Source organism: Chlorocebus sabaeus, chromosome 22 (assembly GCF_047675955.1).
Source record: "Chlorocebus sabaeus isolate Y175 chromosome 22, mChlSab1.0.hap1, whole genome shotgun sequence".
Lineage (NCBI taxonomy): Eukaryota > Metazoa > Chordata > Mammalia > Primates > Cercopithecidae > Chlorocebus > Chlorocebus sabaeus.
Window position 1 is genome coordinate 93,068,828 of NC_132925.1, and position 27,171 is coordinate 93,095,998.

The 27,171-nt window shown below is 40.1% G+C and overlaps 1 protein-coding gene across 8 annotated transcripts in view; it reads left to right on the plus strand.

Annotated features, from left to right (window-relative positions):
* LOC103227547 (putative inactive serine protease 43) overlaps positions 1-27,080 on the plus strand; it is a 39,463-nt gene extending 12,383 nt beyond the window's left edge. For 3 of the 8 annotated variants that reach the window (XM_038004049.2, XM_038004050.2, XM_073010276.1), the window contains 6 exons: positions 23,756-23,979; positions 24,129-24,353; positions 24,557-24,713; positions 25,098-25,360; positions 26,118-26,278; positions 26,844-27,080. In XM_038004049.2, the coding sequence (XP_037859977.2) occupies positions 23,871-23,979; positions 24,129-24,353; positions 24,557-24,713; positions 25,098-25,360; positions 26,118-26,278; positions 26,844-27,080 (1,152 nt within the window). In that variant the 5' untranslated portion in view covers positions 23,756-23,870. Of the gene's footprint in view, positions 1-23,755; positions 23,980-24,128; positions 24,354-24,556; positions 24,714-25,097; positions 25,383-26,117; positions 26,279-26,822 lie in introns of those variants that run through there. The other 5 variants (XM_073010275.1, XM_038004052.2, XM_038004051.2 and 2 more) reach the window with 3 other exon arrangements.
* The last annotated feature ends 91 nt before the right edge of the window (positions 27,081-27,171 follow it).

A 27,171-nucleotide genomic window follows, 5' to 3' on the forward strand; every position in this document is an offset into this window, starting at 1 on the left:
GTGGTCTATCTATTCTGTTAATCTTTTCAAAAAACCAGCTCCTGGATTCATTGAGTTTTTGAAGAATTTTTCATGTCTCTATCTCCTTCAGTTCTGCTCTGATCTTAGTTGTTTCTTGTCTTCTGCTAGCTTTTGAATTTGTTTGCTCTTGCTTCTCTAGTTCTTTTAATTGTGATGTTAGGGTGTTGATTTTAGATCTTTCCCCGCTTTCTCATGTGGGCATTTTAGTGCTTTGAATTTCCCTCTAAACACTGCTTTAGCTGTATCCCAGACATTCTGGTACATTGTGTCTTTGTTCTCATTGGTTTTAAAGAACTTATTTATTTCTGCCTTAATTTTGTTATGTACCTAGTAGTCATTCAGGAGCAGGTTGTTCAGTTTCCATGTGGTTGTGTAGTTTTGAGTGAGTTTCTTAATCCTAAGTTCTAATTTGATTGCACTGTGGTCTGAGAGACTGTTATGATTTCCATTCTTTTGCATTTGCTGAGGAGTGTCTTACTTCCAATTATATGGTCAATTTTAGAATAAGTGCTATCTGGTGCTGAGAAGAATGTATATTTTGTTGATGTGTGGTGGAGAGTTCTGTAGATGTCTATTATGTCTGCTTGGTCCAGAGCTGAGTTCAAGTCCTCAATATCCTTGTTAATTTTCTGTCTCATTAATCTGTCTAATATTGACAGTGGGGTGTTAAAGTCTCCCACTATTATTGTGTGGGAGTCTAAGTCTCTTTGTAGTTCTCTAAGAACTTGCTTTATGAATCTGGGTGCTCCTGTATTGGGTGCATATATATTTAGGATAGTTAGCTCTTCTTGTTGCATTGATCCCTTTACCATTATGTAATGCCCTTCTTTGTCTTTTTTGATCTTTGTTGGTTTAAAGTCTGTTTTATCAGGGACTAGGATTGCAACCCTTGCTTTATTTTGCTTTCTATTTTCTTGGTAAATATTCTTCCATCCCTTTATTTTGAGCCTATATGTGTCTTTGCACATGAGATGGGTCTCCTGAATACAGCACACCAATGGGTCTTGATTCTTTATCCAATTTGCCAGTCTGTGTCTTTTAATTGGGGCATTTAGCCCATTTACATTTAAGATTAATATTGGTTATGTATGAATTTGATCCTGTCATTATGATGCCAGCTGGTTATTTTGCCCATTAGTTGATGCAGTTTCTTCATAGTGTTGATAGTCTTTACATTTTGGCATGTTTTTGCAGTGGCTGGTACCGGTTTTTCCTTTGCATATTTAGTGCTTCCTTCAGGAGCTCTTGTAAGGCAGGCCTGGTGGTGACAAAATCCCTCAGCATTTGCTTGTCTGTGAAGGATTTTATTTCTCCTTAGCTTATGAAGCTTAGTTTGGCTGGATATGAAATTCTGGATTGAAAATTATTTTCTTTAAGAATGTTGAACATTGACCTCGACTCTCTTCTGGCTTGTAGGGTTTCTGCCGAGAGATCCACTGTTAGTTTGATGGACTTCCCTTTGTGGGTAACCTGACCTTTCTCTCTGGCTGCCCTTAAGATTTTTTCCTTCATTTCAACCTTGGTGAATCTGAAGATCATGTGTCTTGGGGTTCTTCTTTCTAAGGAGTGTCTTTGTGGTGTTGTCTGTTTTTCCTGAATTTGAATGTTGGCCTGTCTTGCTAGGTTGGGGAAATTCTCCTTGATAATATCCTAAAGTGTGTTTTCCAAGTGGTTCCATTCTCCCCGTCACTTTCAAGTACACCAATCAAATGTAGGTTTGGTCTTTTTACATAGTCCCGTTTTTCTTGGAGGCTTTGTTCGTTTCTTTTCATTCTTTTCTCTCTAATCTTGTCTTCACACTTTATTTCATTAAGCTGATCTTCAATCTCTGATATCCTTTCTTCTGCTTGATCGATTCAGCTATTGAAACTTGTGTATGCTTCACGAAGTTCTCATGCTGTGTTTTTCAGCTCCATCAGGTGATTTATGTTCTTCTCTGAACTGGTTATTCTAGTTAGCAGTTCCTGTAACCTTTTTTCAAGATTCTTAGCTTCCTTGCATTGGGTTGGAACATGCTTCTTTAGCTTGGAGGAGTTTGTTATTACCCACCTTCTGAAGCCTACTTCTGTCAATTCGTCAAACTCATTTTCCATCCAGTTTTGTTCCCTTGCTGGCGAGGAGTTGTGATCCTTTGGAGGAGAAGAGGCATTGTGGTTTTTGGAACTTTCGGCCTTTTTGTGTTGGTTTTTCCTCATCTTCGTGGATTTATCTACCGTTGGTCTTTGATGTTGGTGACCTTCGGATAGGGTTTTTGAGTGGGCATCCTTTTTGTTGATGTTGATGCTATTGCTTTCTGTTTGTTAGTTTTCCTTCTAACAGTTAGGCCTCTCTTCTACTGGTCTGCTGGAGTTTGCTGGAAGTCCACTCTAGACCCTGTTTGCCAGGTATCACCAGCGGAGACTGCAGAACAGCAAAGATTGTTGTCTGCTTTTTCCTCTGGAAGCATCATCCCAGAGGGTCAGCCACCAGAGGCCAGCCAGAGCTCTCCTGTATGAAGTGTCTGTTGACCCCTGCTGGGAGGTGACTCCCAGTCAGGAGGCATGGGGGTCAGGGACCCACTTGAGGAGGCAGTCTGTCCATTAACAGAGCTCAAGAGCTGTGCTGGGAGATCTGCTGCTCTCAGAGCTGGCAGGCAGGAACGTTTACGTCTGCTGAAGCTGGCAGCACAGTAGTTTTGCTTGCACCAGCATTAACATGAACGGGTGAGTTATGCATTGTGCTATGATGTTATGATGGCTGTGACATCACTAGGCAATGGGAATTTTTCAGCTCTATTATAATTTTATGGGATCACTGTCACATATATGGTCCATCCTTGACCAAATGGTTGCTCTGCGGTATATGACAGTATTCATTTTTTCTACTCCACTGTACATGTAAAGCAGTTTCAGAATTGTAACCTGCACCTCTGTGAGAAAAACTTTACAAACTAGTGTTAACTCTGTAGAGATTCTAGTCACATACCATTTTTCCTAAGTTACTTAAGTCAGTTACCTTTTCCCACATCCTCTTCCATAAGATTATGTTAACATTTTTAATATAGTTAGATTATTTCATCACAGTCTGTATTTCAGACCAGGACCTCCTGACTTCTTGGTTGAATTTTAAAATGTTCCCACTTTCAAATTTGTTCCTTGTGGATGTACAGTTCTACATGTAGAGCCTGTGTATCAAACACTCTGCACCATGTAGCATAGTGTTATCACTCTAAAAATTTCCCTATGCCATTCTTTTTCATAGTCAACCACACATAGCCACCAGCCCCTGGAAACTACTGACCTGTTTTTCATTTCTATCTTTTAAAAATTAGCAGCCTCTATATTTGGGCAGTTTTAGTTTTTCAGAAAAAAATGAGTGAAAGTACACGGTTCACATATATTCTTTTAATCTCCCCATCCACTTTCCCCTTTTATTAACGTCTTGCATTAGTGTGGTACATTTGTTACGATGGATGAGTGAATATTGACATATTGTTGACTAAGCTCATAAATTAGAGTTTGCTCTTTGTGTGGTATATTCTATAACTTCAGATATATGTATAATAAAATGTATCCACAATTAGAGTATCATGTTGTGTAGTTTCACTGCCTTAAAAATACCCTCTCTTCCCTAACCATCTCACCTTCCCTCTTCCCCACTCCCCGAATCCTGACAACAACTGATCTTTTTTATTGTCTTCATAGTTTTGCCCTTTCCAGAATGTCATATGGTAGGAATCATGCAGTATGTAGCCTTTTCAGATTGGTGTCTTTAACTTAGCAATGTGCATTTAAAGTTCCTCCATGTCTTTCCATGGCTTGATAGCTGTTTTTAAAATTGCTGAATAATATTCCATTGTATGGCTATCCTACAGTTTGCTTACTTATTTACCTATTGAAGTATATCTTGGTTGCTTCCAAGTTTTGTCAATTATTAATAAAAATGCTATAAACATTTGTAGGTTTTTGTTTGGACATAAGCTTCCAACTCACCTGATTAAAAAGACTGAGTGCGATTGCCAGATCATATGGCAAAATATGTTTAGTTTTATAAGAAACTGCCAAACTGTCTTCCAAAGTGGTTATACCAGTTTGTGTTCACACCATTAATAAATGAAGCTTCCTGCTGTTCTACATCTTTGACAGTATTTGGTGTTGGATTTTAGCCATTCTAATAGGTGTATAGTGGTATCTCATTATTGTTTTAATTTGCATTTCTCTGATGATATATGATATGGAGTATCTTTTCATATATTTATTTTCTATTTATGCATTTTCCTTGGTGAGGTGTGTGTTCAGATCTTTTGCCTGTTTTGAAATCTGTTTGAGAATTGTAAATCTAATTGTTTTCTTATTGTTGAGTTTTAAGAGTTCTTTGTATATTTTGGATGCCAGTCCTTTATCAGATATGTGCTTTGCAAATATTTTTTTCAAGTCTATGGCTTCTTGTCTTTTCATTCTCTCAACAAGGTCTTCTGCAGAGCAAACATTTTTCATTTTAATGAGATCCAACTTACCATATTTTTTTTCTTTCATGGGGTCTTGCTTTTGGTGTATCTAAAAAGTCACTGTCAAACTAAAGGTCCCTAGATTTTTTCCTATGTTATCTTCTAGGAGTTTTATAATTTTGTATCTATGATACTTTTTGCATTAATTTTTGTGAAAGATGCAAGGTCTGTGACTGAATTCTGTCCTCCCCCATATTCTCCTTGTGTTGGCACGTGGATATGCAGTTGTTCCAGCACTATTTATTGAAAAGACTATCCTTTCTTACTTGAATTGCCTTTGTTCCTTTGTTAAAAATCTGTTGATTATATTATTTGTATGGGTCTATTTCTGGGCTTACTATTCTGCTCTACTGATCTATTTGTCTATCCATTCACCAGCATCACACTGTCTTGATTAATGTAGCTTTGTAGTAAGTTTTGAAGTTGAGTGGTGTTGATCCTGACTTTGATCTCCTTCAATATCGTGTTGGACATTCTGGGTCTTGTGACTCTCCTTATAAATTTTAGAATCAGTTTGCCACTACAAAATAACTTGCTAGGATTTTGGTCGGAATTGCATCAAATCTGTAGGTCACGTTGGGAAGAACTGACTTCTTGACAATGTACAATTCATACATGTACATGGAGCATCTCTCTCTGTTTTTAGATCTTTGTTTTTAACATGTACTTCTTTCATCAAAGTTTTGTAGTTTTCCTTATATGCATCTTGTAGATATTGTGTTAGATTTATACTTAAGTATTTGATTTTTGAAGGGTGCTAATGTAAATGGCATTACATTTTAAATTTCAAATTTTGGCCGGGCGCAGTGGCTCACACCTGTAATCCCAGCACTTTGGGAGGCCGAGGTGGGCAGATTGCCTGAGGTCGGGAGTTTGAGCCCAGCTGGGCCAACATGGTGAAACCCCGTCTCCTGAGGCAGGAGAATCACTTGAACCCAGGAGGCAGAGGTTGCAGTGAGCCAAGATTGCGCCATTGCACTCCAGCCTGGGCGACAAGAGTGAGACTCCATCTCAAAAAAAAAAAAAAAAAAAAAAAAAAAAAAAAATTCCAATTCCAATTGTTTATGGCTGGTATAAGAGAAAGAAATTGACTTTTAAAAAAATTCTTTTTAAAAATTTTTTGGGTCTTTTTTCAGGCCCAAAGAGACACAAGTATGACTTTTGTTTATTAGCCTTGTAGCCTGCAACCTTGTTATAGTCACTTACTACTTCCAGGAGCTTTTTTGTTGATATTTTGGGATTTTCATTACAGATATTCATGATATCTGTGAACAAAGACAGTTTTATTTCTTCCTTCCCAATTTGTGTATTTTTCATGTCATTTCTTTTCTTATTGCATTTACCGGGACTCCCAGAGGGATGTTTAATAGGAATGCTGAGAGTGGACCTCTTTGACTTATTCTTGATCTTAGTGGGAAAGCATCTAGTTTGTCACCATTAAATATGATGTTTGCTGTAGGTCTTTTAAAAATAGATGTTCCTTATCAAGTTGAATAAGATCTCTTCTATTCCTCGCTTTCTGAGAGACTTTTAAAATCATAAATGGGCCGGGCGAGGTGGCTCAAGCCTGTAATCCCAGCACTTCGGGAGGCCGAGACGGGCGGATCACGAGGTCAGGAGATCGAGACCATCCTGGCTAACCCGGTGAAACCCCGTCTCTACTAAAAATACAAAAAAAAACTAGCCGGGCGAGGTGGCGGGCGCCTGTAGTCCCAGCTACTTGGGAGGCTGAGGCAGGAGAATGGCGTAAACCCGGGAGGCGGAGCTTGCAGTGAGCTGAGATCCGGCCACTGCAGTCCAGCCCGGGCTACAGAGCAAGACTCCGTCTCAAAAAAAAAAAAAAAAAAAAAAAAAAAAAAAAAAAAAAAATCATAAATGAATATTGGATTTTGTCAAATGAGTTTCCTACATCTAGTGACATAACTATGAGATTTTTCTTCTTTAGCCTGTCAATGTGATGGATTACATTAACTGATTTTCTGATTTTTCATATCTGGGATAAATCTCACTTAGTCATGGTATATAATCTTTGTCCACATTATTATATTAGATTTGCTAATATCTGTTGATTATTTTTGCATCTATGTTCATGAGAGATATTGGTCTGTAGTTTTCCTTTCTTATAATGTCTTTGGTTTGGATATTAGGGTAATGCTGGCCTCACAGAATGAGTTACGGAGTATTCCCTCTGTTTCTATTTTCTAGGAGAGATTATACCAATTACAGTTGGTATAATTTCTTCCTTAAGTATTTGGTAAAATTATCTTATTAACCCATCTGGGCCTGATGCTATTTTGGAGGTTCATTACTTTTTTATTAAATTTATTTAATAGAGCTATGGCTAAAATATGATTTGTTTTCACCGAAACTCATGTTGAGGCTTGGTTAAGGCTGCCCAATATGGCAGTGTTGGGAGGTGGTTCCTTTAAGAGGTGATTAGGTCATTAAGATGGATTGATGTGTTTCTCCTAACACTGTGTTAGTTCTCTTGGGAATGGATTAGCTCCCATGAGAGTAGGTTGTTATAAAGCAAGGTTGCCTCTCATGTTTTGCCTTCTTTGCACACTCCTGCTTCTCCACCATATTATGATTCGCATGAGGCCCTCACAGAGGCTGTCCAGATGGGGCTGCCCAATCTTTGACCTTCTAGCCTCTAGAATTGTAAGCTAAATAAACCTCTTTCCTTTATACATTACCCAGTCTCAGATATTTTGTCATAGCAACAGAAAATGGGTTAAGACAGGAAATTAGTACTGAGACTGGAGTGTTACTATACAGATACCTGAAAATGTGAAAGCAGCTTTGAAACTGGGTAATGGGTTGTAGCTGGAAGAATTCCGAGGAACAGGCTAGAAAAAGCCTGTATTCCCATGAATGGAGTATTAAGGGTGATTTTGGTGAGGGTCCAGTAAATGGGAAATGAGACTAAGGAAAGTTGGGAACTTTCTAGATATTAGTTGTCATGACCAGAATGCTGATAGAAATATGACCAGTAAAAGCCATTCTGATGAGTTCTTCGATGGAAATGTAGAATAGCTTACTGGATACTTGAGTAAAGGCCACCCTGGTTATACAGTAGCCAAGAACCTGACTGCATTGTGTCCATGGCCTTTAGCTTTGTGGAAGGCTGAATGTAAGAGTGATGAAACAGCAATCTCAGAGAAGACATTTCTAAGCAGCAAAGGACTTATTTTTGACTTCTAATAGTTATTATGTATTATGTATTCTGGATATGAAGTCTCAAAAACAGTGAGGCCTCCAATTTTGTTATTCTTTTTCAAAATCGTTTTGGTTGTTCTGAGTCCCTTGTGTTTCTTTTCTTTTTTTTCTTTTTGCTCTCAGCTTTATTGAGAGATAACTGACAAAAAAAAATTGTATATATCCAAGGTGTACAACATAATGATTTGATATACATATAAATTGTAAAATGAATGCCACAATCAAATTAATTAACATATCTATACACATAATTACCATTTTGGGTATGTGTGTAGTGACAACTCTCTTGGTAAATTTTAAGTGAACAAGAGAGTATTATTAACTATAGTCACCATGCTGTACATTAGATCTACAGAGTTTATAAATCTTAGAACTGAAATTTTAACCAACATCTTCTCATTTATCTGGGGCACCCTCCACCCATGGCAATTCATTGTACTTTCTGCCTCTTTGAGTTTGACTTTTTTAGATTCCACATGTAAGTGAGATTATGCAATATTTGTCTTTCTGTGCCTGGCTTATTTCACAGTATAATGTCTTCCAGGTTTATCCATGTTGTCACAAAGGACAGGATTTCCTTTTTTTTTTTTTTTGGATAAGATAGTACTCTGTCACCCAGGCTGGAGTGCAGTGATGTGATCACAAGCTCATGGCAGCCTCATCCTCCTGGGCTCAAGCGATCCTCCCACTTCAGTCTCCCAAGTAGCTGGGATCACAGGCATGCACCACCACCCCCAGCTAATTTTGAAATTTTTCGTAGAGATGGGGTTTCATCATGTTGCCCAGGCTGGGTTCGAACTCCTGGGCTCAAGCAGTCTTCCCAAAGTGCTGGAATTACAGTGTTAGCTACCATGCTTGGCCATGGATTTCCGTCTTTTTTTTTGACTGAATAATATTCCATTGCATATGAGTCTGTGTGTATTTCAATGTATATATGGGCCTATAAAATATACATACATAATGTATAAATATATGTAATATGAAAATGTATATACATGTGTATGTTTGTGTGAGTGTGTGAATAATACATTTTCTTTATCCATTTATCTATTGATGTACACTTAGGTTGTTTTTATATCTTGACTGTTGTAAATAATGCTGTGGTGAACATGCATTATTTCTGCAAATATCTCTTTAAGGTACTGATTTCATTGCTTTCTGACACATATTTAGAATTAGGATTGTTAAATCATATGGTAGTTCTAGCTTTAATATTTTGAGGAACTTCCATACTCTTTTTCATATGACTGTACCAATTTACATTCCCACCAACAGTGTCCTAGGGTGCCTTCTCCTCAGCTCCCTTGCCAACACCTGTTATCTCTTGTTCTTTTGATAATAGCCAGCCTAACAGGTATGGAGTAATAGCTCATTGTGGTTTTGACTTGCATCTTCCTGATGAGTTGTGATGCTTAACACCTTTTCATTTCCTTATTGGTCATGTGGAAACATATCTGCTCAGGTCTTTTAACTAATACTTCCCCCACCCTTGACCCCTGGGAATTGCCATTGTACTTTCTGCCTCTATGAGTTTGACTATTTTTAATTGTATTATTATTATTATTATTAAAATAGAGATGGGATCTTCCTATGTTGCCCAGGCTTGTCTCCCAACTCCTATCCTCAAGCGATCACCCTGCCTCAGCCTCCCAAAGTACTGGGATTACAGGCATGAGCCACTGCACCTGGTTTTGCTGATTTTTAAAGTTGGGTTATTTTTTAAACTGTGGAGTTTTCTGAGTTCCTTATATATTTTGGATATTAACCCCTTATCAGATTTATGGTTTGCACGTATTTTCTCCCATTCTGCAGGTTGCCTTTTCATATAGTGATTATTTTCTTTGCTGTGCAAAAGCTTTTTAGTTTGATGCAGTTCTACTTGTTTATTTTTGCTTTTGTTGCCTGTGCTTTTGTTGTCATATGCAAAAAATCATTGCCAAGACCAATGTCAAGGAGCTTTTTTGCTAATTTTTTTTCTAGGAGTTTTATGGTTTCAGGTCTTACATTTAAGTCTTTAATCAATTTCTAGTTGATTTTTGTATATTATTTAAGATAAAGGTCTAATTTTATTCTTTTGCATGTCAACACCCAGTTTTCCCAACACAGTTTATCAAAGACACTATCTTTTTCCCATTGAGTATTCTTGGCATCCTGGTCAAAGATTAGTTGACTCTTTATGAGTGGGTTTATTTCTTGGCTCTCTGTTCTTTTCCATTGGTCTATGTGTTTGTTTTTATGCCAGTACCAGACTGTTTTGATTACTATAGCTTTGTAATGTAGTCTGAAATAAGGATGTGTGATGCCTCCAGCTTTGTTTTCTCTTTCTCATGATTGTTTTGGTTATTCAATGTCTTTTGTGGTTCATATGACTTTTCAGATTGCTTTTTCTATTGCTTTGAAAAAATGACACTGAAATTTTGATAGGGATTGCACTGAATCTGTAGATCACTTTGGATAGTATGGACATTTCAACAATACTAATTTTTCTAATCCATGAACAAAGAATAGCTTTCCATTTATTTATGTCTTTTTCAATTTCTTTTATCAATGTTTTCTTTTATCTATAATTTTCCATATATAGATCTTTTACTTTGTTAATTTGTTCCCAAGTGTTTTATTATTTTTGGTGCTATTGTAAGTGGGATTGTTTTCTTAATTTCTTTTTTGGATAGCTTGTTGTTAGAGTGTTGAAAAAGAACTGATTTTTGCATGTTAATTTTGTATCCTTCAACTTTACTGATTTCCTTTATTGGTTCTAATTGTTTTCTTGTGGCATCTTTAGGGTTTTCTATATGTAAGATTATTTCTTTTCCAACAGAGAAAATTAACTACCCCCTTTCCAATTTGGATGTCTTCTATTTCTTTTTCTTGCCTAATTGCTCCAGCTAAGACTTCCAGTACTATGTTAAATAGAAGTGGCAAGAGTGGGCAATCTTGTCTTATTCCTGATCCCAGAGGAAAAAGACAGCTTTTCACTGTTGACTGTGATGTTAACTTGTCATATATGGACTCTATTATGTTGCAGTACATTCTTTCTATGCCTAATTTGCTTTTTTGTTTTGTTTTGTTTTGCTTTTTGAGACAGAGTCTTACTCTGTCACAAAGGGTGGAGTACAGTGGTGTGATTATAACTCACTGTAACCTCAAACTCTTGGACTCAGGAGATCCTCTTGCTTCAGCCTCTTGAGTAGCTGGGACTACAGGCACGTGCCACCATGCCCGGCTAGTTAAAAAAAAATTTTTTTTAGAGATAGGGTCTTGCTGTGTTGCCCAGGCTGGTCTCAAACTCCTGACCTCAAACAGTCATACTGCCTTGGCCTCCTAAACCACTGGGAGTATAGGCATGCACCATACATGATATAATTTAAATCTTCTTCTGAAATTTGTTAAGAATTGTTTTGTGATCCAATATATAATCTATCTTAGGTAATGTTCTGTGTGTGCTTGAGAATAATGTGTATTATGCTGCTGTTGAATGGAATATTCTGTATTTGTCTGTTGCATCTATTTGGTCTATTAGGTTTGTAGTATTATTCAAGACCACCATTGCTTTATTGTTTTTCTGTGTGTATAATCTATCTACTATTGGCAGTGGGGTACTGAAGTTCCCTACTATTATTGTGTTACTATTTACCCCTCTATTTTGTTAATATTGCTTTATACAATTAAGTGCTCTAAATATTGAGGCACATACATACATAGGTAGAAATATATTTTCCAATTGTTATACCCTCTTAATGAATTGGTCCCTTTAACATTATATAGTGACCTTTGTCTCTTGAGGCAGTTTTTGAATGAAATTCTATTTTGTCTGATGTAAGTATAGCTACTTGTACTCTCTTTTGGTTACATATGTGTGGAATATCTTTTTCCATTTCTTCACTTTTCAGCTTATGAGTGTCCCTAAGGCTGAAGTGAGTAATTTGTAGGTAGCATATTGTTGGATCTTGTTTTTAAATTTGTTCAGCCATTCTGTTTGTTGATTGGAGAATTTAATTCATTCACATTTAAGGTAATTGTTGATAGGTAAGGACTTACTATTGCCATTTTGTTAATCATTTTCTATTGTTTAGTTTTTTTTTCCTCTCTTGCTGTCTTCCTTTGTGATTTGTTGATTTTTTTGTAATGGTATGCTTTCGTTTCCTTTCTATGTATTTTTTGCAGGTCTAGTAGAGGTTTTTCTTTGTGGTTACTATGAGGTTTATATAAAATATTTTAAAGTTATAACATTCTATCTTAACCTAATAACAATTTAATTTCAATTTTATGCAAAACTGTACACTTTTGCTTCTCCCCCATCTCCACATTTTATGCTATGTCACACTTTACATCTTTTAATGTTATGTACCCATTAATAAATTATTGTAACTATAGTTATTTTATTTTATTTTATTTTTTTTTTGAGGCGGGGTGTAGCTCTGTCGCCCAGGCTGGAGTGCAGTGGCCGGATCTCAGCTCACTGCAAGCTCCGCCTCCCGGGTTCACGCCATTCTCCGGCCTCAGCCTCCCGAGTAGCTGGGACTACAGGCGCCCGCCACCTCGCCCGGCTAGTTTTTTGTATTTTTTAGTAGAGACGGGGTTTCACCGTGTTAACCAGGATGGTCTCGATCTCTTGACCTCGTGATCCGCCCGTCTCGGCCTCCCAAAGTGCTGGGATTACAGGCTTGAGCCACCGCGCCCAGCAACTATAGTTATTTTTAATCTTTTTGTCTTTTACTTTATATTTTAGATTTCAAAATGATTTATGCACCATCATTACAATATTTAGATTTGATGTTATACTTACCTTTACCAGTGAGTTTTATATTTTCATGTTTTCATATTGCTACTTGAAGAACTTCTTTTCCTTTTTCTTTTTTCTTTCTTTCTTTTTTTTTTTTTTTGAGACAGAGTCTCGCTCTGTTGGTCAGGCTGGCATGCAGTGGCACTATCTCAGCTCACTGCAACCTCTGCTTCCCGGGCTCAAGCAATTCTCCTGCCTCAGCCTCCCAAGTACCTGGGATTACAGGGTTGTGTCACTAAGCCCAGCAACTTTTTGTATTTTTAGTAGAGACGGGATTTCACCACGTTAGCCAGGCTGGTCTTGAACTTCTGACCTCAGGTAATCCACCCGCCTCAGGCTCTCAAAGTGTTGTGATTACAGGTGTGAGCCACTGGGCCCAACCTTTAGCTTTTCTTGTAAGGCAGGTTTGTGGTAATGAACTCCCTCAGCTTTTGTTTGTCTGTGAATGTCTTTATTTCTCCTTCATTTCTGAATTACAGCCCTGCTGGCAATCGTATTCTTGGTTGGCAGCTCTTTTTTTTCTTTTAGCACTTTAAATCTTTCACCCACCACCCCCTAGCCTACAGGTTTTTATTGAAAAGTATACTGATATCCTTATGAGGGTTCTGTCATGCTATGGTTTGAATGTGTCCCCACAAAAGCATGTGTTAGTAACTTAATCCCCAGTGCAACAGTGTTAAGAAGCATGATCTTTGAGAGGTCATTAGGCTATGAAGACTCCACTTTCATGAATGGATTAATGCTGATTATGAAAGGGTTTGAGGCTTCTAGTTTGATCTCTTTTGCTCTCTTGCTATGTGATGCCTTCTGCCATGTTAGGATGTAGCAAAACGACCTTCCCAGCTGCCAAAGCACCTTGATGTTGAACTTCCCAGCCTCTAGAACTGTGGGAAATAAATTTCTTTTCTTTATAAATTACCCAATCTGTGGTATTCTGTTATAGCAACACAAATGGGCTAAGACACTTTGTGATTAATCTCTTCTCTCTCATGCTTTCATGGTTTTTTGTCTTAGGCATTTGATAATTTGACTACGCAATCAAGCCTTCAAATTTGTGATTTCTGCATCCATGGATTCAACCAACCACAGATTGAAAATATTAAAAAATAAATAAAATAATAATGCAAAAATAAAAGCTAATACAAAAATACAATATAACAACTATTTACATAGCATTTACATTGTATTAGGTATCATAAGTAATCCTGAGATAATTTAAAGTATATGGAAAGTTGTGCATAGGTTACATGTGAATACTATGCATTTTATTTAAGGGACTTGAGCATCCATGGATTCTGGTATCTGTGGATGGTCTGGAACCAATCTTCCATGGAGACAGAAAGACCACTGTAATGTGTCTCAGGATATTCTTATTTTGGTTGATCTTGCTTGGGATCCTTTAGGCATCAGGAATCATTCATTAAACTACATTTAATTAAACGTTCTGCCCCTTTATCTTTTTATTCTTCTTTTGGAACTCCCATAATTCATAAATACATACCTTGATGGTACCCCATAGATCTCTTATTTTTTATTTTTTAATTTTTTTAAGATGAAGTCTCAGTCTGTCACCCAGGCTACAGTGCAATGGTGCAATCTTGGCTCACTGCAACCTCCACCTCCTGGGTTCCAGTGATTCTCCTACCTCAGCCTCCCGAGTAGCTGAGACTACAAGTGTCCGCCACCATGCCTGGCTAATACTTATATTTTTGGTAGAGTCGGGGTTTCACTATGTTGGTCAGGCTGGTCTCGAACTCCTGACCTCAAGTAATCCACCTGCCTCGGCCTCCCAAAGTGCTGGAATTACAGATGTGAGTCACTGCACTCAGCCCCTTTATTCTTTTTACTTCTCTTGTATTTTTATTTCTCTAGTGGCTAATTTCAAATGACATATCACTGAGTTCACTGATTTTTTTCTTCTACATGATCTCTTCTGCTGTTAAAATTTTGTATTGACTTTTCAGCTCTGTCATTGTGTTCTTCAGCTCCAGGACTTTTTATCATTTTAATTTCTTTATTAAATGTCTAATTCTGTTCATGCATGATTTTGTTGAGTTGTCTATCTGTGTTCTCTTGCATCTCACTGAGCATCTTTAAGATGGTTATTTTAAATTATTCGTCAGGCAATTCGTAGATCTCCATTTTTGTGGGGTCAGCTACTGGAGCTTTATTATTTTCTTTTGCTTGTGTTAGTCATGTTAGCCTGACACTTTGTTATCCATGCAGAATTTTCTGTAGAATTCTGTAAAAATTTCTGTGAAATTCTGTAAAATTTTCTACATACAAGATTCATCTTTGTATAGAGATAGTTTTATTTCTTCCTTTTCAATCTGTATGCTTTTCATTTATTTTTCTTGTCTGTTGACCTTGCTAGACATGCCAGTACAATGTTGAATGGAAGTGCTGAAAAGAGACATCCTTGACTTTTTCCTGATCTTAGGGTGAAAGTATCCATTCTTTCACTATTAAGTATGATTTTACCTGTGGGGATTTCATAGATGCCTTTTTATCAAGTTTAGGAAATTTCTTTCTATTCCTATTTTGTTGAATGTTTTATCATGAAAGGGCATTATATATTTTCACAGGTCTTTTAAAATCCTATTAATGTGGTATATTATACTGATTGATTCTCGGATGTTATATTAAAGTTGTATTCCTAGGATAAAGTCCACTGGTCATGGTGTTGATAGTGTATAACCTTTTATATTTATTGTTGCATTCAGTTTGCTATTATTTTATTGAGAATTACTACATCTAAATTCATTCTTAAGAAATACTGGTCTATATATTTTTATTTTTATTTTTATTTTTTGAGATGGAGTTTCACTCTTGTCACCCAGGCTGGAGGGCAATGGCATGATCTTGGCTTACTCCACTTCCTGGGTTCAAGTGATTCTCCTGCCTCAGCCTCCTGAGTAGCTAGGATTACAGACACGTGCCACCATGCCCAGCAAATTTTTGCATTTTTAGTAGAGGTGGGGTTTCACCATATTGGTCAGGCTGGTCTCGAACTCCTGACCTCAGGTGATCCCCCAGCCCTGGCCTCCCAAAGTGCTGGGATTATAGACGTAAGCCACCACGCTTGGCCTGGTCTATATTTTATTCCTTTCATTTTTATTTTTTCCTTTCTTTTCCTCAGACTCAATAATTTTTTTTTTTTTTTTGAGACAGGGTCTGGCTCCATCCCCCAGGATGGAGTGCAGTGGCACAATCTCAGCTCACAGCAACCTCTACCTCTTGGGCTTAAATCATCCTGCCACCTCAACCTCCCAAGTAGCTGGGACTACAGGAGCATCCCACGACGCCTGGGTAATTTTTGTATTTTTTGTAGAGATAGGGTTTCATCATGTTGCCCAGGCTGCTCTCAAACTCCTGGGCTCAAGTGATCCTCCTGCCTTGGCCTCCCAAAGTGCTTGGATTATAGGTGTGAGCCACCATGCCCAGCTCACAGTTGCTTTGAAATGTCTGGATCCTTAAACGTCTGGCTCTCCAATGGGGAAAAAAAGGGAAAAAAGAAATACAAACAAATACGCAGGTGCTGTTCCTTTAAATCTCCTGAAAGCTGTGTCAGCCGGTGGCAGTTGAATCAATGGTGGCTAGTCTGTGTGCCTACACCTCAGTGATCAAAAGCAGCAATAAGCTACAGAACACTGACTCCTGTTACTTGGAGGAGAAGGTTGTTATTACCCATTCTGGCTCCAGTAAGCTGCACCAGGAACATGGGCATAGTTGCCTGCTGTGAGACTAGGAGTAAGGGGTGTTTAGCTGCTATCATGTTTAAAGCTTAAATTGGTAGAAACTAACTAATCTACTAGCCAAGTTTTCTCCTTGAAGCTGTAAGGGTTCAAATAGACTCCAGACTCTAGTTACTTCAAACAGTTCCTGCCAATACAATTGTCATCTAGGTAAGGAGTTATATTCCTGGAATTTCCTACTCTGCCATCTTCCCTGACATAACTCCCCATATTTTTTATTTTTAAAGGATACTTGAGTTGCATATAGAATTCTTGGTTGACAGTCTTTTCTTTCAGAACTTTAAATGTGTCACCCAACTGCCTTCAGACTCCATACCTTCCGATGAGAAGTCAGCTCATAATCTTATTGGGGATTCCATGTATGTGATGAATTGCTTCTCTGTTGCTGCTTTGAAGAGTCTCTCTTTGTCACTGTTATGCAACTTTTTGCTTATAAAATTCTGAAATGTGCATATCTTCAAGTTTATTTGGAATTCACTGATGTGTGGATTCACGTTTTTCATCAAATCTGAGACATTTTAGGCAATTATTTCTTTAGATATCTTTTCTTCCCCCTTTCTCTCCTCTTTGTATAGAACTTCCATTATATTATGTTGACATACTTAATGGTGTCCCACAGGTTTCTGAGGTCCTGTTTATTTTTCATCATTATTTCACTTGTCTGCTTTCCAGAGTAGATAATCTTAAGTGACCTATCTTTAAGTTCACTGATTCTTCTGCCAGCTCATGTTTACTTTTGAGCTCCTCCTGTGAATTTTCATTGCAGTATTTGTAATTTCCAACTCTAGATTTTCTATTTAAAAAAAATCATTTCTCTTTGGTAGTATTTTTATTTTGTGAGATGGCATTTTCATACTTTCCTTAATTCTGTAGACAGCATACTTTAGTTCTTTGAACACATTTAAAATAGCTTACTTAAATTGTTTGTCTAGTAAGTTCAGCTTCCGGGCTTCCTAGTGGCAGTTTCGTTTGACTTCTTTCCCTATTCTCCCACCCTTGGTACAGGCCGTACTTTTTTGTTTCTTTGCATGTCACATAATTTTTTTAACAGAACAGTTTAAATACTATATGTTGTAACTATGGAAATCACATTCTCACCTTCCTCAGGTTTTGTTATTGTTACTATTTGTTGTTGCTGCTGCTGTTTGTTTCATTAGTGACTTTTCTAAACTAACTCTGTAAGGCTCTTCTTTGTCATTATGGCCATGAAATCTCTGCTTGTTAGCTTTAGTGCTCAGCTAATAATTAGATAGAGATTTTCTTAAATGCCTTGAATCAACAAATTTTCCAGCCTGTGCTAAGGAGCTCTGTTTGTTGGGGCATGTCTACAACACTTCAGTTTGCCCTAGCATTCTTAGCTTTCATTTCTGACATGCATAGACACTCAAAGCTAGCTGGAGGTGAGAGATTAGGGTCTTCTCAGGCCTTTCCTAAATATATATACAGTTCCAACATCTACGTCATATCTGAGTCTAGTACTGATTATTGCTTTTTCTTAGACTGTGGTTTTTTTTGCCTTCTGATTTGCCTTGTAATTTTCGTTGAAAGTTAGACATTCTCCATTTCTGTTACTGTATCAGGAGATAACTAATATAAATATTTTCTATGCTTGGAGAAAAACACAGGCTTCCTTCTGCTTGGTGGTTATTACGGAGATTTGTGATACTCTAATAAGGAATGGGCTGTGCTTTAATTTGTTGTTGTAGCTACCAGAGTTGAATTTTTTTGTGGCTATGGGCACCAGAGATTTAAAATTCTGTCAGTGATACCTTGCTTTTGCCTCTTCCACTTGGCTTTTGGTCTTCTCTTTGTGCTGTTATCCTGGAGAACTTTGTAGTTCTTGCAGCTGCATGTGATACTATGCCACTTCACATTTAGGATTCAAAACTTATGACATATTTCTTTTTTCTTTCTTTTTTTTGTTTTTTCAATTAGTTTTCTCAGATTGAAAACAACATATTTGCCAGGCACGGTGGCTCACGCCTGTAATCCCAGCACTTTGGAAGGCTGAAGTGGTGGATCACCTGAGGTTAGGAGTTTGAGACCAGCCTGGCCAACATGGTGAAACCCTGTCTCTACTAAAATACGGGCACCTATAATCCCAGCTACTCGGGAGGTTGAGGCAGAAGAATTGCTTGAACCTGGGAGGCGGAGGTTGCAGTGAGCCAAGATTGTGCCATTGCACTCCAGCCTGGGCAACAAGAGTGAAACTCTGTCTCAAAAAAAAAAAAAAAACCACACACACAAAAACAACATATTTATATTTCTCTCTCTCCTGATCTTTGTGCTACTGTCATACATCTTCTTGCATACATGTTACAAACCTCACTGTACATTGTTAGTTTTGTTTAAATAGTCAATTCAATTATCTTTTAAAGATATTTACATAAAAGAAAAGTATCTTACATATTTCCTGTGTAGTTATCTTTCCCAGCACTCTTTATTTCTTTACGTAAATCCAGATTTTCATCTGGTATAGTGTTCCTTCTGTCTGAATGATTTTAACTTTTTTATAGTGCAGGTCTGCTGGTGATAGTCTTTCATCTTATGCATGTCTGAAAAAAATCTATATTTTGCCTTCATTTTTGAAATAAAATTCTACAAGTTCTTTTCTTCCAGCACTTAAAAAATGGTGCTCAACTGTCTTCCTGCTTGTATAGCTTCTGATGAGAAATCTACTGTTATCCTTATCTTTGTTCTTCTGCACTTACTTTATCACTGGTTTTAAGCAAGTTAATTAAGTTGTGCTTTGGTTTAGTTTTACACACACACACACACACACATAGATACTTTTTTTTTTTGATAGAATCTCTCTCTGTCGTTCAAGCTGGAGTGCAGTGGTGCGATCTTGGCTCACTGCAACCTCCGCCTCTCGGGTTTAAGCAATTCTCCTGCTTCAGCCTCCCGAGTAGCTGGAACTACAGGTGTGTGCCACCACATCCAGCTAGTTTTCATGTTTTTAATAGAGACAGGCTTTCACCATGTTGGCCAGGCTGTTCTCAAATGCCTGAGCTCAGGTGATCTGCCCACGTCGGCCTCCCAGTGTGCTGGGATTACAGGCACGAGCCACCACTCCCGGCCTGGTTTAGTTTTCTTCATGTTTCCTTCTTTGGTGTTCATTGAGCTTACTAGATTTGTGGGGTTATAGTTTTTATCAAATTAAAAACGTTTGAACATTATTTCTTTAAATATTTTTGTCCAAATACTCACACATTAGGACAGAGCTCACTGACGTTCTCTCTCTCTCTCTTTTTTTTCCTGTTTCATTTTGAATTTTTTTCTTTTTTTTTGAGATGCAGTTTCCTTCTTATTGCCCAGGCTGGAGTGCAATGGAGCAATCTCAGCTCACCGCAACCTCCGCCTCCGGGGTTCTAGCAATTCTCGTGACTCAGCCTCCCAAGTAGCTGGAGTTACAGGCATGCACCACCATGCCTGGCTAATTTTTGTGTTGGTCAGGCTGGTCTCGAACTTCCAACCTCAGGTGATCCACCCTCCTCGGCCTCCTAAAGTGCTGGGGTTACAGGCATGGGCCACTGAGCCTGGTCAAATTTTTTTAAATTGTTAGGTTTTCAAGTTTACTAATCTTTTCTTCCACAAAGTTTAATATGCTACTAATCCCATGAGTGTATTTCTAACATACATGGTAGTTTTCGTTTTTAGAAGTTTGATTTGGCTCATTTTTCATCTTAGATATCTCTCCTGAACTTTTTGAATATATATGTATATGTATAACTTAAAGTTTCAATGACTGTTTTAATGCTCCTGCCTGAGCATTTAACATCTGTGTCAGTTTGGAGAAGATAAAATTAATTGATGATTCCCATCATTATCAGTTATATTTTCATGCTTCTTGCATGTTGGGTATTCTTTGATTGGATATTGAATATTGTGACTTTTACCTTGTTGGTTGTTTGATATTTTCATATTCTCATAAATATTCTTGAGCTTTGTTTTGGGATGCATTTAAATTACTTGGAAACTGTTTGATCTTTTCAGATCTTGCTTTTAAGATTTTTTTAAGCAGGACAATTCTCAGTCTAGGCCTAATGATTCCCCATTGCTGAGGCAAGACCTTCCTGGATACTCCACCCAGTGCTCTGTGAATCTTGAGTTATTTTGTCCAACTAATGGAAGCAGGCTCTATACTTGGCCCTGTGTGAGCACCAGGCATTGTTACTTCTAATTCTTTTCCGTGGTTATTTCTCTAGCTTCAGGTTGTTTCCTCACAGACATGCACTGACCAATACTCAGTTTAATACTCAAGGGGGAGTATTTCTGTTGCTATAAAGGAATACCTGAGGCTGGGTAATTTATAAGAAAAGAGGTTTATTTGGCTCATGGTTCTCTAGGCTGTAAAGAAGCATGGTGCCAGCATCTGTTTCTGATGAGAGTCTCAGACTTCTTCCTCTCATGGCAGAAGGCAAAGGGGAGCTAGTATGTAGAGATCACATAGCAAGAGAGGAAGCAAGAGAGGGGACATGGATGTGCCAGGCTCTTTTTAACAACCAGCTCTCTTGGCAGCTAATATAGTGAGAACTCACTCACTCCTCCTCTTCCAAGAAGGGTATTAATCTATTCATGAGAGATCCACCCCTGTGACCCTGACACATACCATTAGGCCCCACTTCCAGCACTGGGGATCAAATTTCAACATGAGATGTGGAGGGGACAAACCTCCAAACTACAGCAGGGAACCTCTGCAAATCTTTGTGTTCTTTCTTTGTGTGACTCTCTCCTCTGCAGTATTTTATCAGCATAGCTGCCTCCATGTTCCTGGCCTCTCAGCAATACCTGCTCACATCCAGGAGCCTGCTGGATTCTGCCTGCGTTCTCCTTCTCTGTACTGTGGCCTGGAAATTCTCTCAGTCATAAACCTGAGACGATCATAGGGCTTACTGTATTTGTTCCCCATCTATTAGGGATTCTATTTTTTTTTGGTTGGTGTCCAGTGTCTTAAAAACTATTGTTTCGGATTTTTGTCCATTTTTGGTTGTTTCAGGTGGGAAGGTCAGTCTTTTTATATTCCACGGCCAGAAGGAGAAGTCAGCATTCAATAACTTCTTTCTTTCTTCTCTCTCTCTCTCTCTCCTCTCTCTCTTTTTCTTTTTTTTTTGGGGTCTTGCTCTGTTACCCAGACTGGAGTGCAGTCGTACAATCATAGCTTACTATAACTTCAACCTCCTAGGCTCAAGTGATCCTCTTGCCTCAGCCTCCTGAGTAGCTAGGACTACAGGTATACACAACTATGCTCAGCTAATTTATTTTATTTGATTTGATTTAGAGACAGGGTCTCACTATGTTGCCTAGGTTGGTCTCAAACTCCTGGGCTCAAGCAATCCTCCTGCCTCAGCTGCCCAAAGTGTTGGGATTATAGACACGAGCCACAGTTTCCAGCCAACATTCCTTTATAGTCAAAAATATCTATCATAGGTAATTAAAAAATATCTCTTTAAGTTGCTTTCCCTTTTTCATTTTGTATTTTGCTTTTTTTCTTTTATCTTAATCTTACTAGAATGTTGTCTATTTTATTAGGCTTTTCAAATAACAAAATTCTGATTGTGCTAATTCTCTCCATAACTTTTTCTCTATTTATTGATTTCCTTTTTTTTTTTAAGAGAGAGGGTGTCACTCTATCACCCAGGCTGAAGTGCAGCAGCCTGATCATAGCTCACCGTACCCTCGAACTCATGGGCGCAAATGAGTTCTCCTGTCTCATCCTCCCAAGTAGCTGGGACTATAGGTGCACGCCACCATACCTGATGGTTTTTTTTATTTTTAGTAGAGACAGGGTCTCACTATGTTGCCAGGCTGATCTTGAACTCCTGGGCTCAAGCAATTCTCCCACCTCAGTCTCCCAAAGTGTTGGTGTTACAGGCCTGAGACACTGTGCCTGGCTACTTTATTGATTTCTGTCTCCTTTTTCCATTATTTTCTCCTTTGTCTCAAATTCTTTCTTTGACTTTACTCCATTGATCCTTTTAACTTTCTGAGTTGGATGTTTAGCTCATTTGCTATCAGTCTTTCTTTTCCGATCTTGTCAAAGCTGTAAATTACTTTCTGGGACTGGTCTATCTGCATCACATATGCTTTGATATGTAGTGTTTTCATTGGCAGTCACCTCTAAATGTTCATTATTTCCCTCATGATTTTCTTTTTATAGGAGAATCACTTAGAAGGGTTTTGTTTTTGTTTCAGAAAGATGGGATTTTTTGATATGTTAAAAACTGATTTTAATATTATTGACTTGTTACTCAAGAACAGAATCTATCTGCCAATGATCCCCTGGAGTTTGTTGTTCTCTGTGGCATCATTTCTGAATGTTCCCTTTGTGGTCATTGAGCAAGGGTTCTCTGTCGGTAGTTGTAAATTTTATACAGCTAAGGTGAAGATTATTAATTGTAATAGTCAAATCTTCTTTATCTTTGCTTAATTTTGTCTGTGTAATCCAGCAGTTTCTTAAGGGGAACATATCAAAAACTCCAGTCTCCCATTAATTGGTCACCTGTTTCTTTGTGTATTATAGGCTTTTCTCTGCATCTTCTTGATCATTTCTTATTTTTACTTTATATAATAAGATTCCTCTCTGTCCCTTTATCATGATCTTGCCTTAAATACTATGATCTAGGAAGAAAATTGCTATACCACTTACTTTGTGTTTCAGATTTGCTTGGTATTTCTTTTTCTATCCCCCCTTTCCAATTTATCTGTATCTTTTTGTTTTAAATTTGTCTCTTCATATAGTATATTTCCGGATGATATCTTTTTTCTCTAATTATGAAGTCTTTGTTTTGTTTGTTTTTTTCAACACATTTACATGTAACACAATTGCTATTGTGTTAGGATTGATTATAGCCATCTTGTTTTGTGTTTTCTATTTATCATACTTTGTTCTGTTTTGTTTTGTTTTGTTTTAAAGAGATGGCATTTCAATATATCGTCCAGGCTGTAGGCAAACCCCGGGGCTGCAGAGACCCTTCCGCGGCAGCAGCCTTCGGAGTAGCTGGAACCCCAGGCAGCAGGCCAGCAGGCTCTTTCTGTTTCACTTGAAATCTTCCACTGGGTACACTGTATTTTCTGCTGCTTTGAAGGGTATCCAGTGATTAGATTACACTCAATGTGGGCCGGGCACAGTGGCTTACCCCTATAGTCCCAGCACTTTGGGAGGCCGAGGTGGGAGGATCACGTGAGGTCAGGAGTTTGAGACCAGCCTGGGCAACATGGTGAAACCCCGTCTCTAATACAAAAATTAGCCAGGCGTCGTAGCCCGCGCCTGTGATCCTAACTACTTGGGAGGCTGAGGCAGGAGAATCGCTTGAACCTGGGAGGTGGAGGCTGCAATGATCTGAGATCATGCCACTACACTCTAGCCTGGGCGAAAGAGCGAGACTCCATCGAAAAAAAAAAAAATTACACTCAACCGGATAATCCAGGAAAATCTCTGTCTTAAGGTTCACAAGACGAATAACATATTGAAAGCCGCTTCCTTCACAGCACTACCCGGATTCGTTTTTGCTGAGTGACTGGGGATCGCGAGAGCCGCCTCAGGTCTCTGCTGGCACACCGGGTTCCGGCCAACACCAGGACCAGGGCGCAGCCGCCGCCAGGCATGCTGACTGTGCCCATGGCGTCCCAGGATGGCCTACGCAGGGGCCGTGGAGGCACACGCCTGAGCCTCCATTTCCTGATCTGGCTTCAGCTTCTTCAGCCCCTGCTCAGTGAGGCCGGGAGTGGACAGGGCAGGGCGGGGCGGGGCTGCACCCACGCTGGGTGTGGGGTGGCAGTGGGGGTGCTGTGGGAACAGGCAGACGCGGAGGAGGCGCCGCCAGGCCAGCTCCTGTTTGCCACGGGTCCCCGTCTTCACCAGGTGAGCCATACCGACCCGAGGAGGATTCCAGAGTGAACCTGGCAAGCCCAGAAGCCCGGACGCCTCCTGTGCACCTGAAATTCCCCAAAATTCCAGAAACCTCTGTAGCTCCAGGGACTTCAGCGCCCGCAGGGCCTCCAGGATCCTGGGTTACTTCAGCATCTACAGTGGGAGAAGCCTTGGAATCCGACGGGATCTCTGACCTTGGAAGGCAATTTTCTCAGGGTATTGTTTCTGGTGCTAGATTTGTCCTGGCCTGCCTGGGAGGTCAAAGGGGACGCAGCCTGGCTCAGGGAGGTTGAGGGTAAGACCCTGACCTACAGGATTTGAGAGAGAGGATAACCCGCCTCCGCCCTGGGCAGCCTGGTGGGGGTGGGGGGAAGGTAGTGGCTTCACTTCCAGTCCCCTCTCTTTACTGAGCCCACCAGCCTGTGGCCACCGTGTTTCAAGGATAATTGGAGGATTGCCAGCCCTAACCAGGAAGTGGCCCTGGCAGGTGAGCCTCCAGACCCAGGACAAACACCTCTGCGGAGCCTCCCTCATCGACAGGCGCTGGGTGCTCACTGCCGCCCACTGTGTCTTTAGGTGAGTGTTTGGGGCTCAGAGCTTGGGCCCTGATCAGGCTGCGGGACCTAGAGCCAGTCTGTCCCCCTCCCTGAACCTCCTCTTCCTCATCTGTAAAAGGGGGTGACAGCCCCATAGTTTTTATCCAGTCTGGGTGAGATCTGAGGATTTGCATTTCTAACAAATTTCCAGGTGTTGCTGCCGCCACCGCTGATCTGGGGACCACCGGCTAAAGTGGTCAGCGGTCCTGGGGGGATGTGGTTTGCAGGAAGGGAAGTGGCTGCTGGCTGGCATAGGAAGATGGGACCAGGCTGGGAAGCACCTGGAAGGTGTGGAAGGGGAGCATAGATGCCCCCCACCCCCGCTCCCCAGGATCTCTGTGAAGGCCATCTTTTCTCTTAACAGTGATTTGGAATACAAGGTGAAGCTGGGAGACACTAACTTGAATGCTGGTTCCGAAAACGCACTGGTGATCCCTGTTAAAGACATCATTTTTCCTAGCAATTTTGATTTTGCCAGTTTGACAAACGACATTGCCCTTGCTCTGCTTGCCTACTCTGTGAATTATTCCTCACACATCCAGCCTGTGTGCCTCCCCAAAGAACTTTTTGAAGTGGAAACTGGGACAGAGTGCTGGGTGACTGGATGGGGCCGAGTGTCAGAGAGTGGTGAGACAGACAGGATGCTGAGGTGGGACAGCCTGGTGGGCTGGGCTTGATCTGCAAGCTATTGGGAGAGGCAGGGAAGCCATTTTCTAGCATGTGGGTCAGGGAGGAGGGTGGAGAAGATGCTGCCAGGAAGTAATTTAACAACTATGCTATGAATTTCTGTTGTCACACTGGGACCTGGGGGCTTGGGGGCCAGGTGTAGTGGGTTCTCTTCAGGGTGAATTTCAGCTCAGGGTGATGAGCTGTCTGCCAATAGGAGCCAACCCCCACTAGAAGTTCCTGCCTTGATGGGTTGAACTTCTTCACCCTAGCAGTGTAGGCCAAGCCAGAGCAATCCTGCCAGTGAGGCTGTGGGGGCTCCTATCCTTAGGGAGAGGCACTACCTGTCCAAGAGTCTGTGATCCTGCTCTAGAAAGTAAAGATGCTTTACTGATGCACAGGACAGCCTGTCATTTCTGCTGATACTCAGAGTGACAGATACTTGGTTGTCATTTTTCAGGCTGACAAGGTCTTGTCTCTCTCCTGATCTGTTTTTCCTTTTACTGTCTTGATTTTGCTTCTTGTCCTTTCCTTTCTCCATGTCAACATTAGGCTCAAGTTTCCTTCTATGTCAAGTGGGGCCAATATCCACTGCCCTGACTTCCTTTAATTTGGGCAGTTGTGTTAAACACACTGATCAGGACTCAGAGTGAGCACTAGGGGTTCCTGTTAGATCCCTTTGTGAAGATCCACTCTCTTGTAAGTTGTCTCTTTGCAGTTTCAGGATCAGGGCCATTTGTTCTTCGGGAGGCTGAGCTAAACATTCTGCGTCATGAGCAATGTCGTGAGATGATCAAGAAGAAGAGTGTAGCCAAGAGTAAAATGGTCACGAGGGGGACCGTCTGTGGCTATAATGACCAAGGGAAGGATTCCTGTCAGGTCAGTTCATGGGCCTCTTGCTACCTCCGCACTGTAGTTGTCTCCTTAAAGCTTCCTCATCCCCAGCCAGTAGGGCCTGGGTTATCTCCTAGCCTGTCCGTTACCCTTATTCATGGTAATGAGACATGAGGACAAGCCACCAAGGCTCTCCTGGGCAGCCTACCTGATCCTTCAGGAGAGAGCAGCTGACACAGCCTGGAGTGGGAGGAGGGGTGAATCAGGCAGGTCCCACCAACAATACATGCTCCATGTCTTGAGCCCCTTTGTGTGACAGGCAGTGTACTCAGGTAAGCACCTGACTCATTATTGTCTCAGAGTAGGCACGATTTCATTATGTATATTCTGTGTTTTGGAACACACCTTTTTAGTAGGTACATGATTTTGGTTTATTGGAAATTGTCAATTCTCAGATCTCATATTGACAGATACCCAAGGCTAGGGAGGGTCTTAGGGGTTCCTGGGGAAGCCCCCTGAGTGCCTAGCTCTGCAGCCCATTGCAGTGCAATTAGCCTGCTCTGATGTGGATGCCATTTCTTTCCTACAGTGACTATCTTTCTTTTTCCAGGGAGATTCTGGGGGGCCCCTGGTCTGTGAATTAAATGGCACATGGTTCCAGGTGGGGATTGTGAGCTGGGGTGTTGGCTGCGGTCGCAAAGGATATCCTGGAGTTTACACAGAAGTTAGTTTCTACAAGAAATGGATTATTGATCACCTGAGACAAGCTTCCTGTCTGAATTCAGCAGACTCCCTCATCCTAGTCCTGTGCCTGATGATGCCCCTGGGCATCCTGGTGGCCCCGTGATCAGACCCCATTCCACTCTTCTGCTGTTTCGGAGTCTCACACTTAGGTGTCTTCTCTGACCAACCTCCCACTCCTTCCCAATGCCCTTTCT